General features: G+C 35.7%; 1 protein-coding gene across 2 annotated transcripts in view; it reads left to right on the top strand.

The window, feature by feature from the left end:
* The window catches only part of Sec23a (SEC23 homolog A, COPII component), a 55,599-nt gene that overhangs the window by 21,861 nt on the left and 16,018 nt on the right, over positions 1 to 17,720 (top strand). For both annotated transcript variants that reach the window (XR_206012.4, XM_004862747.4), the window contains exons 8-14: positions 985 to 1,143; positions 3,785 to 3,900; positions 8,360 to 8,483; positions 9,860 to 9,940; positions 11,252 to 11,341; positions 13,195 to 13,301; positions 15,619 to 15,772. Coding sequence is in view for 1 of the 2 variants with exons in the window: in XM_004862747.4 (XP_004862804.1) it covers positions 985 to 1,143; positions 3,785 to 3,900; positions 8,360 to 8,483; positions 9,860 to 9,940; positions 11,252 to 11,341; positions 13,195 to 13,301; positions 15,619 to 15,772 (831 nt within the window). In the remaining variant the exon portion in view is untranslated. The remainder of the gene's footprint in view (positions 1 to 984; positions 1,144 to 3,784; positions 3,901 to 8,359; positions 8,484 to 9,859; positions 9,941 to 11,251; positions 11,342 to 13,194; positions 13,302 to 15,618; positions 15,773 to 17,720) is intronic.

Below are 17,720 nucleotides of genomic sequence, written 5' to 3'. Positions count from 1 at the left end.
GTTCTGTGGTTTAATCTTAACCCCTCCTTCCTCCCTTAGTTTTAAACCCTCTCTGGCAATATAGTAATGTTACGCTGTGTTTTCCCCAACTCTAGCCTCATGAAGGAGTCACTTTTGGAGTAAAACACCAATCTGTTTTTGTAGTTTACAACAGCCATGGGATTCTCTTGGGGCCAGTGCCCTGCAGGCCAGATCCATTATTTCTCCCTCGATCTGCTGATTCTCTGAGGCTTACCTTCTGTCTCAGGGATGGCCTTGTCCATCATCAGGATGGTCAGTTGGTTGGTGCCTCTGCTGTCTGGTGCCAAGGGGAAGCAAAACACGGAATGGCCTTGGAGTTGGTGGCTGGTTGCAGCCAGGGTGCAAAATCCAGTCTCGGAGTTAGTTAAGGGGTCTACTTATTTTTAAATAGTACCTTTTCTTTCATTTCACTGGCATCATGGGAGGAAGGAGTGGTAGATTGGAGTACTCAATTTGTGAACTTTGATCTATATGTCATGGTGACACTTTAAACATAGAAAGAAAACAGTAATAAATGGATGGAGATATATCTTGGTGGTAGAGCAGTTGCTAGCTAGCATGCATGAGGTCCTTAGTTTGCTCCTGAGCACTGTCCCCCAAAAAAGAAAAAGAAGAAAACAATAACTATAAAGAGAAGATGCCTTTTTTTCCCCCCTCTCTACTACTCTCTATTTAGAACTAGTTAGGCTGGAGAAAGGTTCTTGTTTGTAGGTTTATTATAAGTTTATAGATTTATTATTTTATTAGGTTTATAGATTATTTAAAAATCAGGTATCCAGTTCTATTTAAGATTTTAAAGTTGTGTAGACACCTTGTTTTTAAACATCGTTTTAAACAGTTGATTATTTTATTGCTTAGAAATACATACTTTCCTCTTTTCTTGAAATAATCTACCAGAAAGATATAACCATATATCTTTCGTTTTCCTTTAAGTTCTAGTGATGCATTTCTTTTTTCCAATAGTGTACTTTTCCCAACACTGGTGCTCGTATCATGATGTTCATTGGCGGTCCTGCCACCCAGGGACCTGGCATGGTGGTTGGAGACGAATTGAAGACACCTATAAGATCATGGCATGACATTGAAAAGGACAGTACCAAATATGTAAAAAAGGGAACTAAGGTAATTTTGATTTTTAAACCCTTTTATCACACAGGAAAACAGGTATTCATTTGATTAAAGAAGAATGTAGATTATTTTTCTACCCACTGATAACCATGAAGTATGATACTATAATTGCTATACAGTATTGGGGAAATATTTTTTTTCAAGTTGTCAGACTTTTGGGTTGAAATATTTAAAAACTTAATAGTTAGATTCCAATAGTTATATCTTTAAAGATTAGTCCTGAGAGAAACTTTCTGTGCCTTTTTAAATATTCATGTCACAGAATGTCTTTCTCCTCAGGAAAAAAGTTTCTCTTGTTTTCTCTTCTCAAGAGGCAGCCTCTAATGTTTCCTCTAGATGTATGTATGTTGTTCATAGTTTGAGCAGTCCCATCATTTTCTTGCAAGTTATTTTCTGTCATCTAACTTTACTTTTGGGGGGCTTGTGCAAGTATATTTCACTAGTGATGTCTCTTTTATATTGGATCTGCTTGTAGTGTCCCTGTTAAAAATACTCTTTTAGATTTCACAATTTTAGCTTGGTTGTGCTGTATTATAATTTTTAAAAGTTAATTTTATTGATATACTTTTTTTTTTTTTTTTTTGGTACCGGAGATTGAACTTGGGTCCTTGTGCTTGTGAGGCAGGTGGCAGAGCCACTGAGCTAAATCCCCGGCCCTGGTAGACTTTTTTTAAAGCATAAATATAATAGTCTTTATTTAAAGTTGTACAATCACCACAATTTTAGAGCATTCTCAACATTCCCTCCAAAAACTCTGCATTCATTAGCAGCCATTCCCTATCTTGCCCCAACTCACTGTCTGTCATTCACTAGTCTGCTTTCTTTCCTTTTTAAATTAATTTTATTGGTACATTTTAGGTATACAATACAATGACATTCATCATTGGGAATTTGCCCCTTTATATAATCTCTCTTGGTTCCTAGTTTTTCCCCATTCCCCTGCCCTCCAACCCCTCCATCCCTCCCTATTTACAAAGACTTTGTTTCCATTTTTTCATTTTCTCATATTAATTCCATTTCTTTCTTTCCTTTCCCCTACCCCTCCCACTTCCCCTTCCCCTTTGCCCCTTTTCTTCCTATTTCACATTATCTATTATACCTTTTAGTCCTTATGTACACTTTCAGTTTCTCACACTAGAGAAACTATTTGGTATTTACATATGTGTGTCCTATTTATTTCACTTAAGAGTATCATCTCAATGTGCATCCATTTAGCTATAAATGTCCCTAATTTCTCATTTTTATGGCTGAGTAGTACTCCATTTTATAAAAAAACCACATTTTGTTTATCCAGTCTCCAGTTGATGGGCAGTTGGTCTGCCTCCAAGTTTTAGCTACAACAAATTGGGTACACTTTTGATATATATAATAGTCACATTCATCATAGGGAATTTGTACCTTTTCATAATATATCTGGTTTTTTTTTTTTTTTTTTGGTGCCGGGGATCAAACTCGGGTCCTTGTGCTTGCGCAGCAGGCGGCGAAACCACTGAGCTAAATCCCCGGCCCAATATATCTGTTTTTTAATGAGAAAATAACTGTAACTTGCATTGAATGCCTCACAATCACTATAAAACCAAAAAAGGATAATACCATTTAAGTGGTTAACATACACAGGAAACCCAGATACAGAGTATAATTTTCAAACACAGTATTGCTCCTTTTTTCCCCTCCTCCAATAAAAAAAAGAAGAAAAGGAAAAAGTCATCTAGGTAAAGAGCAAGATGAAATCAAAATTGGCAGCTCACTGAATGCTTAAAATTCAGGAAATTGGTTCTGTAACTGCATAATATATCTTGATTCTTCTTTTTTTCCCATTCCCCTCCCCTCCCTTCAATCCGTCTTCCCCTCCTTATATATAAAAGCTTCATATCCATTTTTTCCTTCTATTCTTTTTTTCCTTCTATTCTTTTTTTCCCTTTTCCCTTATTGTCATTTTTTAGTAGTCTTTATTTAAAAAAAAAAAAACTAGGCATGGTGATACATGCCTGTAATCCCAGCTATTCAGGAGGCTGAGGCATGTCAGCCTGGGTAGCTCAGTGAAAACCTGTATAAAAATAAAAATAGCAAAAAAAGGGCTTGGGCTGTAGCTCAGTGGTAGAGCACTTTTCTAACATGTGTGAGTGCCTGGGTCCAATCCCCAGTACCACTTGAAAAAAAGTAATTAATGAGAGATAATTTTTGTCACAGTTATTGAATACTTTTTTTTCTGGTAGCTAATTTTCTCTTTGAGCTTGGAATTTTTCTTGGTAAAAGCTACAAAACAGTGTTTTACATTTGCTTATCTTATTGCTTTTGGCAGTGTCTGTTTTTGGATATTTTTGTTACTTAAATGTGGACTTAGCCAGGAAAAAGAGTTCTGTGTTGCTATCTTGTGTGTTTATATTTGAAAAGCAAGATGTTCATTGTGGTATTTAAATTTTCTGTCACTTAGGGGTTTATTTAGAAATAATGGCTTTTAAGTAAAAGAATAGGAAAATGACATTTCTAGAAGTTACTGTATCGTTTTTATAAGACATAGCAAATTAAGAACAAATCATATTTAAATTATGAATTATTTTTTAGTCTTAAATAAATTTGATCTGATTTATAGAATGATTACGCTTACATTTTTAATTTTTAAAATCTTTTATAGCATTTTGAAGCATTGGCTAATCGAGCTGCTACAACTGGCCATGTTATTGACATCTATGCCTGCGCATTAGATCAGACGGGTCTCCTGGAGATGAAATGCTGTCCCAACCTTACTGGGTATGTATTAAATTATTTTACAGTTTTTGTAAATATAAACTAATAATGACCGTTTACAAATATAAACCAATAATGACAGTTTAGGCACAAAAATAGCATCTTACCCTGTCAGAGGAATATCTGTTAGCAGTTTTGGTGTTTCTTCTGTAAAGTTCTCTTTAAATATTTTTTCAGAATATTGAATTACAAAGGCACAAGTTCTGCTTATAAAGCTGATTTTGATATCCTGAAGCCCTTGTTTCATTTTATTATTTAAGAGCATCTTTTTGTGTGTGTGAGCTACACCCCCAGCCTGTTAGCAACAGCAGTTTTGATGTATGAATTCACATACCATAAAATTGACCTATTTAAAATGTTCAGTGTGATGGTGTTTAATGTATCATATGTTGCCCAAAAACCACTGAAATATAACTGGAACATTTTTATTATCCTAGAGAGAAACTCTACCCATTAGCAGTAACTTTCATTCCTCCCTTCTTTCTCTTTCCCCCACTCTCTCAGCCCTAGGTGACCAATAATTACTTATTTTAGTTTTTTTTTTAATAAATGGAATAATACAATATTGGGTTCCTTTACTCAGCATGATGTTTTCAGGGTTCACTCATCTTTAGGACGTACCCTTACTTCATTTCTCTTTATTGCCAAATAAAAAGTGAAACATGGGTTCAACTTATTATTTAATACTATTCCATTGTATGGATACATCACATTTAATCCATCAGAAATGAACATTTCATTACTACTTTTTGGCTATTTTGAATAAGGCTACTTGAACGTGTGTGTAAGGTTTTGTGTAGAGATTATGTTCGTGTTTTTCTTAGATATATGCCTAGAAATGAATTTGGTGGGTCCTATGGTAATCTGTGCTTAACTTTTTTTTTTTTTTTTGGTGTTTAACATTTTGAAGTAGAGCTGGGTGTGCTGGCAGGCTCCATCATTAGGGAGGCTGAGGCAGGAAGATCACCTGAATTGAAAGCCAGCCTGGGCTACATAGTGAGTTCAAGACCAGCCTAGAATATATAGTGAGATTTTGTCTCAAAATACCAAAACAACCCAAAAAACCCCTCCAAACCAAGCCAAACCAAACCAAAAGAAACAAAAAATCATTTTGAAGTATTTTGAAACTGTTTTCCAAAGTCACTGCATCACTTTATATCAGTTCCCACTACCCAAGTGTGGGGATTCCAGTTCCCACACTCTTACCAACACTTGTTATTATCTGTCTCTTATAATATCTGTATGAGTAGGTGTGAAGTAATATTTTGTTGAGGGTATGATTTGCTTTTATCTGAAGACTAATGATGTTAAACATTAAACAGTTTGTTATTAGCAGTATCTGTTTGCAGCACATAATGATTGCGTTCATCTTGGGGAGTTGGTGGTACTGGATGTATATGGCGTCTTGATAAGTTTTAGTCTCTACTCTCCTCCCTGCCTTCCCTTCTTGAGAGCGCTCTTCCTTCCCACAAAGTTTACCTCCCTGTTTGCTACCACCTCACTTTTATTTTGCTCTTTAAGTTTTTTATAGTTTGGGGTCCTCATATAAGAGAAAGTGTGTGATTTATAACCTTGTGTCTGATTTATTTCACTTAGCATTATGGTCTCAAGGTGGATCTGTTTTCCTACAGATGACTCAAATTTATCCTCCTTAAGGCTGAGGAGAACTCCATCGGTCAGCTGTACTTCTTTTGAGAAGTGTCTATTCATTTCAGTTGCCTGTTTTTTAATTGGATCTTTTATTTGGGGGGATATCTAATTTTTTGAGTTCTTTATATATTTTAGATATTAATCCTCTGTCTGAGGAGTAGCAAAATTTTTTTACTATTCTGTAGGCTGTATTTTCACTATGTTGGTGGTTTCCTTAGCTGTGTAGAAGCTTTTTAATTTGATATCCCATTTGGTTCATGATATTACCTTGTGCAGTTGGGTTCTGTTCAGAAAGTCTTTGCCTCTGCCTGTGACTTTTAGAGTTTTATCTATTTCTAGGAGACTCAGTGCTTCTGTTTTTGTATTTAGATCATTGATGCATTTTGATTTGACTTTAGTTCAGGTTGAGAGATACGGACTTAGATTCATTCTTTTGCTTTTTTTTTTTTGTTACCGGGGATCGAACTCAGGTCCTTGTGCTTGCGAGGCAGGTGCCGGAACCACTGAGCTAAATCCCTGGTTCATTCTTTTGCTTTTTAAAAATGTTTCAGTACTGGGGATCGAACTTGGGACCTTGCGTTGTGAGGCAGGCAGCAGAACAACTGAGCTAAATCCCCGGCCCTACTTTTGCTTTTCTTTTTGAAGAGGCTTTTTCTCCAGTGTATGTTTGTGACCCCTTTATCAAAACTCAGATGGCTAAGTGCGCTTGGAGTGGTTCCTGAATCCAACAGTTCTTTTTTACTGGTCAACATGTCTATTTTTGTGCCAGTACCTTACTGTTTTTAGTGCTGTAGCTTTGTAGTATAATTTGAAATCCAGAATTGTAATGCCTACTGCTTTGCTCTTTTTGCTCAGGATTGCTTTGGCTCTTCTGGTTCTGAGCATTTGATGTGTTATTGATTATAGTGTGACATAGTCATAGATGACATGTATGTAAATGTAGAAAAATCTGAATCTAAAAACTATTAGAATTAATATGAGAAGTTATCAACATTTCTGGACCTAAGTCAGTATACAAAGTACTAGATTTTTATACACCAGTAACAGCAAAATTTACAAAGATAAAATCTGTAAAAGCATCTGAGATGACATATTGCAACTTTTATCAGCATCCAAAGTAAAATTACTATGAATTATTCCACATCAATTTTTGTTTTTTTGCCTATTTTAATTTTTGATTGTGTTCTTTTTTTGTATATATTATACTGGGAACTTGACCCAAGGAATGCAGAGCTACAGTAACCCCAGCCCTTTTTATTTATTATTATTTTTTTACTTTAGAGACAAGGTCCAGCCTAAACTTGCTGTCTTAGCTTCCTGAGTAGGTGAAATGATGAGTGTGTGCCTCCGTGTCTGGCCTTTTTTGTTGTTTTATTGTATCTTTTATTATTGTTTAAAAATACTTAAACATTAAAAAAGTATGGGGCTGGGGATTTAACTCAGTGGTTCCACCACCTGCCTTGCAAGCACAAGGTCTGGAGTTTGATCCCTGGTACCAAAAAAAAAAAAAAAATTAAAAAAAAGGATGTGCATTTTTGTGTCAATATTTGTGTGTGTATCCTTTTTATACAAACAGCAGAATATTCTACACATCTTTTCCCACTTGTGTTTTTCACTTATCTCCTGGAAATCAATCTTATTACTCTATTGTGTGGATATACTATACATATTTTATTCTCTAATAGATGGTCATTTGGGTTGTTTTCAATTTTTTGTTATTACAAATAGTGCTTCATTGAATAACCTTATTAATTTATTTTGCTTTTTGTTTTTGTTTTGCCAGTGTGGACTCTTTGTGAGATCATATCTTCAGTAACTTGGGGCATAGATTCCTGATAGTGAGGTGGCTGGATTATAAAGAAAACTAGTGTGTAATTTTGATATTTTTAGTTTCCTCTGCATCAGGGTTGCACTGTTTATGCATTCTCCTAGCAACATACGAGGGTGTCTGTTTTTCACAGCTTTAGCAATGAAATGTATTGTCAAGCTGTGACTTGTGCTGATTTATTAGAGAATAAATGATATCTCAGAATAGTTTTTATTTGGAAGTTGCTGGCTTTTAAAACTTTTTTTTTAATTAAAGAGGCATGTATATGCCTACTGAAAGAAACGTAGACAGTGCATAAGTGCATGAAGATAAAATGTTCCTTAATGCCCCTTTGTTCTCATTCACTGAATGTGAAACACACATATACTACCCACACATACACTTTTTTGGGAGGGATTTGAGACAGGGTCTTGCTACTTATTTCAGGCTGGCCTTGAACTCACTAGCCTAAACTGTTCTTGAGCTCACAGCGATCCTCCTGCCTCAGCCTCAGAGTGATAGGTTTACATCTGTGGCCACCAGGTGTTTTTTTTTTTTTTTTTTTGGTACTGGGGATCGAACTCTGTTCCTTCTGCTTGTGAGGCAGGTGGCGAAACCACTGAGGTAAATCCCCGGCCCATCACCAAGTTTTTAAGAATGGAAATGCCTGCTGTAAAACAGGAGAACTGGGAGGCAGAAGCTGTATATTATCTTATATTCATTTGTGTCATTTGAATTTTATGATGTGTGGGTGTATTACTATTTAAACAGAATTTTAAAAAATTACTGAGACCAAATGCTAGTGTTAGGGACATTTACATACCCTCAGAATTGAGATTATTTGTAAGATGAGGATATTTTAAAAAATTAATGATAATACAGCACATTTTGGAAAATATCTTTAAAATTTGTTGGTATCTTGAGAAGTGATTTATTTTTCTGCTAACACATGAACCAGGTAACTGTCATATAGTATATACATTGTGTTTTGTTCTTTCCATGCAGAGGATACATGGTAATGGGTGACTCTTTCAACACTTCCTTATTCAAACAAACTTTTCAAAGAGTTTTCACCAAAGATATGCAAGGACAATTTAAAATGGGCTTTGGTGGGACATTAGAAATAAAGGTAAGAAACCTGACTTACGTGGGATGTGTTTGTTAGGAGATAAAATTTGTAGGTTTCCCTATAATTTTGAAATATTATAAATCAAATCCAATATAGGCTATAAAAATAGTGGTTATTTTATATGGGAACTTCATGTTAGAAATTTGTTCAGCAAAAAGGCCTATTATTAAATGTACGGTGAAACTTTATTTGAACATTTCTGAACAACTGTTAGAAAAATAGAATTTTATAGGTAAAATTTCTTTTAACTATGTATATTAGGTTTAACATTTTGTGTTTTATCTTTTTCGTGCTAAATTTTTATTTTTGTACTAGATTATTTTAATGGCAGAAGTTATCTAACTTGAGGAAAGTATTCTGTGTCATTAGGAAACTTTCAAGTTTGAAATGACAAAGTTTTATGCTTAGTTGTTGTTATATAACACTATCATTCATTTCAGATTTCGATTTTAAAAATCCACAGGCTTTGGTGTTAGGTACATGTGCATTACAAGTACACTGATTTTGAATTTTCATTAAATATTTCATATTAATCATGTTATTTTATTGAATACTTGTTGTTTACCCATCATTATGGTAGGACATTATAGAGATGTCAAGGCGTATATAAGGCTGAGGTCTTGTTATAGAAAATCTTAGTCTTTTTTCTGGTACCAGGAATTGAACTCGGGACCTTGTGCTTGGGAGGCAGGCAGCGGAACCGCAGAGCTACATCTCTGGCCCTAGAAAAATCTTAGTCTTTATAGACAAAACTTACACATGTGACAGAATGAAATCATAATAAATATAAAGGCTAATCAAAAAATACAGTATGTTTAAAAATTAATTACAGTAAAAGATACATTGCCATTAATCTTTCTCAAAATCCTCTCTGTCATGTTGAAAATGTTTATTTCCTCATTCTTGGCACTTTCAGAAGCAGTTCTTACATGACTTTACGAGGTGCGATCAAAACATGCTGCTGCCTGGTGCCATCCAAAGTAAAGGCAGGCTTGTAAAAACATTGTGTGTCTTGATCCACCTCAGTTTTGAAGAGAGATTTTCTGTGGGAGGAAAAATAGAAAATGATGTGTGTGTGTGAATTAGGGTGTGTGGATTTGGAGTATGGTATGAGTTTGAATTTAGGGTGGGATTTCCAAGTGGAGACCTATGGGCTGATGGAAATAGAAGATTAAAATTGAGTCAGGGCTAGATTTTAAATTTTGGAGTTATCAGCATAGAAATAGTCACTGACTAATTACTTTTAAATGTTACTATATTTTCTTTGGCTTTTGAGTTTCAAATATGGAAGAATATCTTATGTCCTTAGATACTTAAAGTTGAACATTTGAACTGACCTCTGAGGAAACCAAATATGCTATATTTTTATTTTTCAGACCTCAAGGGAGATAAAAATTTCAGGAGCTATTGGACCTTGTGTGTCTCTCAATTCTAAAGGACCCTGTGTGTCTGAAAATGTAAGTCATTCTTATTCTAGAAAGAAAATATAGTTAATTCTCAGGACAGCACCAGCAGAGACCTTCCAGTCAAATAATTGTCTGAGCTCTTTATGTTGTTTAGCTTCATTGGTATACTTCTCTTTGTGGTTGACCTTTTCATCTACCTTTCTTATCCACGCCTAAGTTAAAACTTTTGTATTGTTATGAGCCTTCTGTTTTTCATGGCTAAGTTATTCCTTGCCCCAGTGTGCCTTAAAACATTTTTATAATTTGGAGATTTGGAGACTTCTGAAAGTCAAACTTCCAAATGGATTTTTGTTACGAGAATGTCCAACAAAATAACCAAATTAGCTAGGTTTAAGTTTCAATTCCTTTTTTTCACTTTATCCCATTTGTAGAGGTGTAATGCACTCCAGAATTGTAGAATCATGTCTCTGTAGAGAGGACAGTGGGACATATAACACGAGGTAGGTAATCAGCTCTAAAAATGACAAAGTTCCAATGTTGATTTTAAGCAGTTTGCATGGTGAAGATCTATACTGAATTTTTCTTAGGAATAGCTGCAAAAATTCTGATCCAGAGGACCTGTTTATGTATACATATATTATATATTAAAGCAATATCTCTTCACACAGATCAAACACTTGGATAGAAAGATAATGTTAGAAGCTGGGTGTGGTGGCACACACCTATAACCCCTGCTACTCAGGAGCCTGAGGCAGGAGAAATCATAAGTCTGAAGCCAGCCCAGACAATTTAGCAAGACCCTATCTCAAAAAATAAAATAAAAAGCCTGGAGATGTAGCACAGTTGGAGAGCGCTTCCCTAGGATCAATCCTCAGTACACCTCCTTCTCTGTAATAATGTTATTGTAAACACTTCATTAAATGGCATATGCTTCTTTTTGAACCTTAATTGAATTATTTATTTTATTAGTAATAGAATGTCATATGCTTTTAAAGACTACAATATGAAGACCTAGAATCAATACTCACCTTTTAATTTACTTAACAAAAATTTGTATTATCTTAAAATTTTGTTATGAAAGAATTGTATAATTTTATTTCATGATATATCGTATGACTAAGGAATTGTAAGCTTTTTTTTTTGGTACGGGGGCTCGAACTTGGGACCTTGTGCTTGCAAGGCAGGCGACGGAACCACTGAGCTAAATCCCTGGCCCAGGAATCTTAAGCTTTTAATGTTCACTGAATTAGTTTGAAACCTGAAAAATGTTTTCACTTTCTGAAAGTTTTTTTCTCCTTAATAGCTATTCTACTAATAATTAAGTGCTTTGGTTTTCAAGCATATTGTTTTTTATTTTTACAGGAGATAGGGACAGGTGGCACTTGTCAGTGGAAGATATGTGGACTCAGTCCCACTACAACCCTAGCCATATATTTTGAGGTTGTTAATCAGGTATGACTTTCTTTATTTGAATATTAAAAAGTAAACAAATACTTCATTTAGGCCATGAATATTTCATCTGAATTTTAGGATTGTTTTTTCTAGTTCTGTGAGGAATGTGTGTTTTGGTAGGGATTGCAATGAATCTGTAGATTGCTTTGGGTAGTGTAGACGTTCGAGCAATACTGATTGCTTTAATCTATGAGCACAGATGCCTTTTCATTTATTTGTGTTTTGTTTTTTATCAGTGTTTTATAATTTCCATTGTAGAGATCTTTCATCTCTTTAAACTTACTCATAGGCATTTTGTTTGTATCTATTGTAAATGGGATTGCCTTCTTGATTTCTCTTTCTTCCTTTTTTTGATGCTTCCAGGGATTGAATCCAGGGTCTTGCTTATGCTAGGCAAGCACTCCATGACTGAGCTACACCCCCAACCCTTGGTTCTTATTTCACATAATTTGCTTTTTGTGTATAGCAATGCCACTGATTTTTCGTTTTGTTATGTTTTTATTTTTTGAGACAGGGTCTCCCTGTGTAGTTTACTGTGTAGCCCAGGCTGGCCTTGAACTCATGATAATCCTCCTGCCTTAGCCTCCTTAGTGCTGGGATTATGGGCATGCAACACCATGCCTGGCCTGATTTTTTTGTATGTTGGTTTTTTTTTTTTTCTTTTTTGAGGTGCTGAGAATGGAACACAGGACCTTGCACATGCTAGGCAAGTTATCTATCATTGAGCTACATTCCCAGCTTTTTATGTTGGTTTTGTATCCTACAACGTTATTGAATTTATCAGTTCTAATAGTTTTTTGGTAGATTGTTTGGAGTTTTCTATGTAGAGGAAAGATCATGTCATTTGCAAACAGTGACAGTGTATTTCTTTCTCTTGCCTGAGTCCTCTGGCCAGGACTTCTAGTATTATGTTGAATAAAAGTGATGAAAATGAGCATCCTGTCTTATTCCCTATCCCAAGAAAGCTTTCAGCTTTTCCCCATTCAGTGTAATGTTAACTGTAGGGTGTTTGTGTATGACCTTTATTATGTTGAGGTTTCTTCTGTACCTAATTTATTCAGCCTTTTTATCATAAAAGGATGCAGAATTCTATCAAATGCCTTTTCTGCATCTATTGACAAATGATTTTTGTCCTCTATGTTTTATCGATATGTATCATTTTTATCCATTTGCTTATGTTGAACCAATCCATGAATTCCTGGGAAGAATCCACCTTGATCCTGATGAATAATCTTTTTAAGCTGCTGTTGAATTTGGTTTGCTTGTATTTTGTTGAGGATTTTTGCATCTGTGTTCATCAGGGATATTGACTTGTAGTTTTCTGGGGTTTTTTTTGTCCTTGTTTGGGTTTCATATCAAGATATACTGCTGGTCTGATAGAATGAGTTTGGAAGAATTCCTTCTTGAATTTTTAAAAATAATTTGAGAAGACCTATATTACTTATTTAAATATTTGATAGAATTTAACAGTGAAACTATCTGACCTTGGGTTTTTCTTTGATGAGAGACTTTAAATTTTAGAGTAAGTCTATTCATGCTAGAAAGTATGTAGTTCATGATTATATGACAGCAGCACAGTAGAGTTTAGTTTTTTAAAAAAATATTTCCACCCTGCCTTCCTTATTTTATTTTATTTATTTATTTTAGTCCGGGGGATCGAACTCAGGACCTTGCGCTTACAAGGCAGGCGCTGGAACCACTGAGCTGAATCCCTAGCCCCTAGTTTAGTTTTTACTCCTTTGTTTTTTTTTTTCTTTTGGTACCGGGGATCAAACTTGGGACCTTGTGCTTGCAAGGCAGGAGGTGGAACCACTGAGCTAAATCCCCAGCCCTACTCCTTTGTTTTTACACAGCACAATGCTCCAATTCCTCAAGGAGGACGCGGTGCAATCCAATTTGTGACCCAGTATCAGCATTCCAGTGGGCAGAGACGCATCCGAGTGACCACCATTGCTAGGAAGTAAGTTGTGTTTGTTAAAGATTTAATTCACATGTCAGGTCCTGCTACTGAGCTGGGTTCTTATTTTGGGTGACCTCTATGACTATGAACAGAGATCCAGTTTATTTGCTAGAATATTCATCGATAAGAACAGTGAGAGCACCAGACATGGTGGCACATGCCTATAATCACAGCACTCCGGAGGCTGAGGCTGGAGGATCCCCGCCAGTTTGAGGCCAGCCTGGACTACATAGCAAGACTGAAGAAAACCCAAAGTATTACAGCCTGGCACATTGGTGCAAACCTTTAGTCACAATTACTTGGAAGGCTGAGGCAGGAGGATCATGTGAGCTAAGACCAGCCCCTTGAACTCTTGTGAGTTCAAGACCAGCCTGGGAAACAGTGAAACCCTGTCTCAAAAACTAGTACCCCTCAAAAAAAATTAAAAAAAAAAAAAAGGCCTGGGGATTTAGCTCAGTGGCACTGTGCCTGCCTTGCAAGTACAAGGTCCTGAGTTCGATCTCCAGTACCAAAAAAAAAAAACAAAAACCAAAAAACTAGTACTCCTAAGACACTGTTCAAAATATTTTATCAGCACTCAGGAGGCTGAGGCAGGAGGATCATAAGTTCAAAAGCAGCCTGAGCTATATAGCGAGTTCAAGGCAGACCTAGGCTTCATAGTGAGTCTCAACACCAAAAAAGGAAAAACAAAAGAAAAATTTACCTCAGTCACATGAGAAAATCAAGTATTTTCCTTTATTGTGAAATTCACTACCTGTATATACTTAATGATATAGTGTAGTTTGCTTTTCAAATGATATTTTCATTTAGTTCATTTGTCTTTATCTAGCTTCTGCTTTGTGGACTGGGTACTGTTAGGAGAGGTTATGAATTCAAAAGGCTTGAGCATACTTGGTCTGCCATGTGATGGTATGGTATAGATCAGCCATTTCTGCTGCTTATTATTTCACTAAGCCAAGGTAATTTATACTTGTCAACCATCTGGAAAACATCTAAACGTTATTTGTCAAATGAAAGAAAATTAAAGATAGAGGAGGAAGAGGAGAAGAATTTTAAAGATGTTACTGCCTAAATTCCCTTGGGATCACTCTTACATCTAAAATTAGTTCAGTATTTATTTTCAGGAAGTCCATAAGTATTGCCAGTCATGTCAAAGTGAGGTACTTTAGAATTAGGATCAACAGTGGCCCCCCACCTGCCTCTCAAGTGCAAGGTCCTGAGTTGGATCCCTTTTACCAAAAAAAAAAAAAAAAAAAAAAAAAGAATTAGGATCAACTGAAGTATTACAAAACTGTGTTTTTGAAATTTTAAATAAACAAACACTATTGTTGGGTCTACCCAGCAATAGTTTGACTGGACTGGCTTTATAGAACATACTGCTATGTTATGCATATCAAATTAATCCCTCAGATAAAATCATAACTTTTGATGGGTTTTAGTGAATGTATTAACAGAATAAAGAATACAGAGTAATTTAATTACGCTTTTTATCACTGATGATTGAAAGACCAAAGAGTCAGAAATTCTGATGTTTTATTAATTTTCCAGTTTAATAAATGAGAATTACGTAGACTGAGTGAAAACCTTTATTTTTGTATTTCCATTGTTCTGCTTTTATGCAGTTGAAGGAATTGAATTCTGAAGTCTGACACAGAGACTTGTGTATTTCTGTGTGTGGGTACACATACATATGCACAGTCCACAAAAACAGTACACACTTCAGCAGTTCGCCATACTAATAAATGTCTGGAAGCTCATGGCCACCACTTTGAGCACCTCTTGTAATTGTAGAGGCCAAAGGTAACTTGTGTTAATCTCATGATAGCTCAATAAATTTAGTATTAAAATATTTATACAAGTTTTTCTTTTCCTGCTGTATACATTTTTTTGGCAGACTCTGTACTATTAGTTCTCTTGTGAAAATCTTTTTTTTTTTTGGTACTGGGGATCAAACTCAGAACCTTGCACTTACAAGGCAGGCACAGGCACCACTGAGCTAAATCCCCAGCTCTAAAAAATCTTAATGCTTTAAAGAGTGTGGTGGGAGATATGCCTGTCCGAGTACTTAGAGAAGTACTTAGACAGTACCAAGTACTTAGAGAAATTTTTTTAGGTTTAGTTGTATTTTTCTGAAAAATAGTTAATGGTATGATGAAATAGTTATTAGCAACTTAAAAACATGCTAATTTGTCTAGGTGATATTGGAATTTTGAAGTATTGAAATAGTTTTCTGTATATTTTAAATTCAAATCTGTGTGGTAGCCAACTATGATATTGTGACTATTAGCAACACTTCTGTGCTTTCTTTTTTCTTTAGTTGGGCAGATGCTCAAACTCAAATCCAGAATATTGCTGCGTCCTTTGACCAGGAGGCAGCTGCCATTCTTATGGCTCGGCTGGCAATATATAGAGCAGAGATAGAGGAAGGGCCAGACGTGCTTAGATGGCTGGACCGACAGCTCATCAGGCTGGTGAGTAGCACTGTGCCTCTCCAAGCCTGTGTGCTTCCGTTTGCAGTAAGTGCTCGTTGTGGACAGTCTCTTTGGAAGTGCTTACCGTGTACTCGAAATACTGTATGAGGGACTCCTGTTCACATCACTGAGACAGTAGCAGAGTAACGCACAGAATCCAGTGATCACTTCCAGTGAACTAGAATGCCTTTTTCCTTAAAATGAAAGAATGGAAATATGTAACTTCTTATTTTTTGTTTATTTTGGCTGATATGAAATTAATTTGAAATTTAATTCTATATTACTGTAATGGTTCTTAGTGCTTTTTGGTGCTTTTCTCGATTTCTTTTCCTTTTTTTTCCTTCCTTCTTTCTTTTTTTTACTGCCTTGGGGATGGAACCCAGGGCCGCATGCATGCTAGACAAATGTTGTAAAACTATATCCCCAGCCCTGTATTTTTATATTGCTGTGGTTTTAGTTTCCTAGTTTTTATTTCAATGAAACTTTTTATTTTGTATGAATGTATAGACATCTTTTAAAAGAAATTAATTGGTATAAAAATATACATATACATATAAAATATAGATAGGTCTTGATTATTTGTATCTAGATTACCAAATGTATGCTAGTAAAATTATTGCTAATGTTAACATACCTTTTTTGTGTGTGTATATGGTGTCAGGAATTGAATCCGGGACCTTTGCACTGAGCTACATCCCCAGCCCTTTACATCTTTTTTTTTTTTTTTTTAACATTTTGAGATAGGGTCTCCCTAAGTTGCTAAGTTGCCCAGACTAGGTTTGAGCTTCTAGTGCTCCTGTCTCAGCCTTTCAGAGTGCTGAGATTATAGGTGTGAGCTACTGTGGCCCACCTTTTTACTTGGGGTTTTGACATGTCAGGAGCCATGGTTTGTTAGGATCTAGAGGCTTTCCTAAACTCAATTCTTTTTGTTGTTTTTTCAGGGGATTGATCCAAGGGGTGCTCTACCACTGAGCCGCATCCCCAGTTCTTTTTTGTTTTTATTTCTAAGACGGTGTCTCACTGTGTTGCTCAGGCAGAATTTTACCTTGCAGTCTTCCTGCCTGAGCTTCCCTAAGTGCTGGGATTTCTGGTGTGGGACACTGTACTTGGCTTTAAACTTAGACCTTAATTCTCTGTTTTTAGTTAGCATAGTGTACCCTTTTATGTTCTTGAAAGTTCAAGTTCGTCTTTCACTTTTCAGTTCAAACACCTCATTGAAAACTTATAGAATGTAAGAGAGAGCTAACTGGTTTTTAAGCTATGGAATGGGTGGCTTTTTTGTTTCATGTAGTTTTATTCTTGAGTGAACAAATCTTTGTTTAGTAAAGTCAGTCATATTTGTAGCATTAATCAAAACTTATTTTTTTCCTATCTCATCTCCAAGAACTTTTTTATACCAGCATCTCTCTGCTTTCCATGTTAAGGTAATATTAGTGTATCTTTTTAAAGAAGTGAGATTTAACCTCTCATAGGATCAGCCATTGATGGGACACACTCAGCACGTTGCTCCCCAAATGGACCTTTAGTTTCCAGATAGGAAGATATATCATGAAGTGTACTTTGAGCTTTGCTTGTTTAGGGCAACAAAAAAGTTTCTTTTTGTAGCAGAAAAGCTTTCTTAAAATTTCACTGTCATTTAAAAATCTGACATGACACCTGTGAAACCTGCTATTCCTCAACCTGAATAGAGAAGCTATTATTTTTTTTAACCCTTTACACAGATCTCCTCAGCATTATGTGACGTGTCGTCATTGTTTTGACCTATTACACTGGTTTGAAGTGGAACCTTTTTTTTAAATTTTGGTGGTGCTGGGAACTGAACCTAGGGCCTTGTGCATGCAGAGCACCTGCTGTTCTACCACTGAGCTACCTCCCAGTCCTCTTAAACTGGAACTGTTTAGTTTCCCAGATTGCGTTTTGCCCTATCATTTTACTTACTATAATTTTA

This window comes from Heterocephalus glaber, unplaced genomic scaffold, assembly GCF_053883595.1.
Source record: "Heterocephalus glaber isolate CG9 unplaced genomic scaffold, H.glaber_assembly_v1.0 deba00000901, whole genome shotgun sequence".
Taxonomy (NCBI): Eukaryota; Metazoa; Chordata; class Mammalia; order Rodentia; family Bathyergidae; genus Heterocephalus; species Heterocephalus glaber.
The sequence above is the reverse complement of the archived record's forward strand: the minus strand, read 5'-3'. Positions and strand labels throughout refer to the sequence as shown.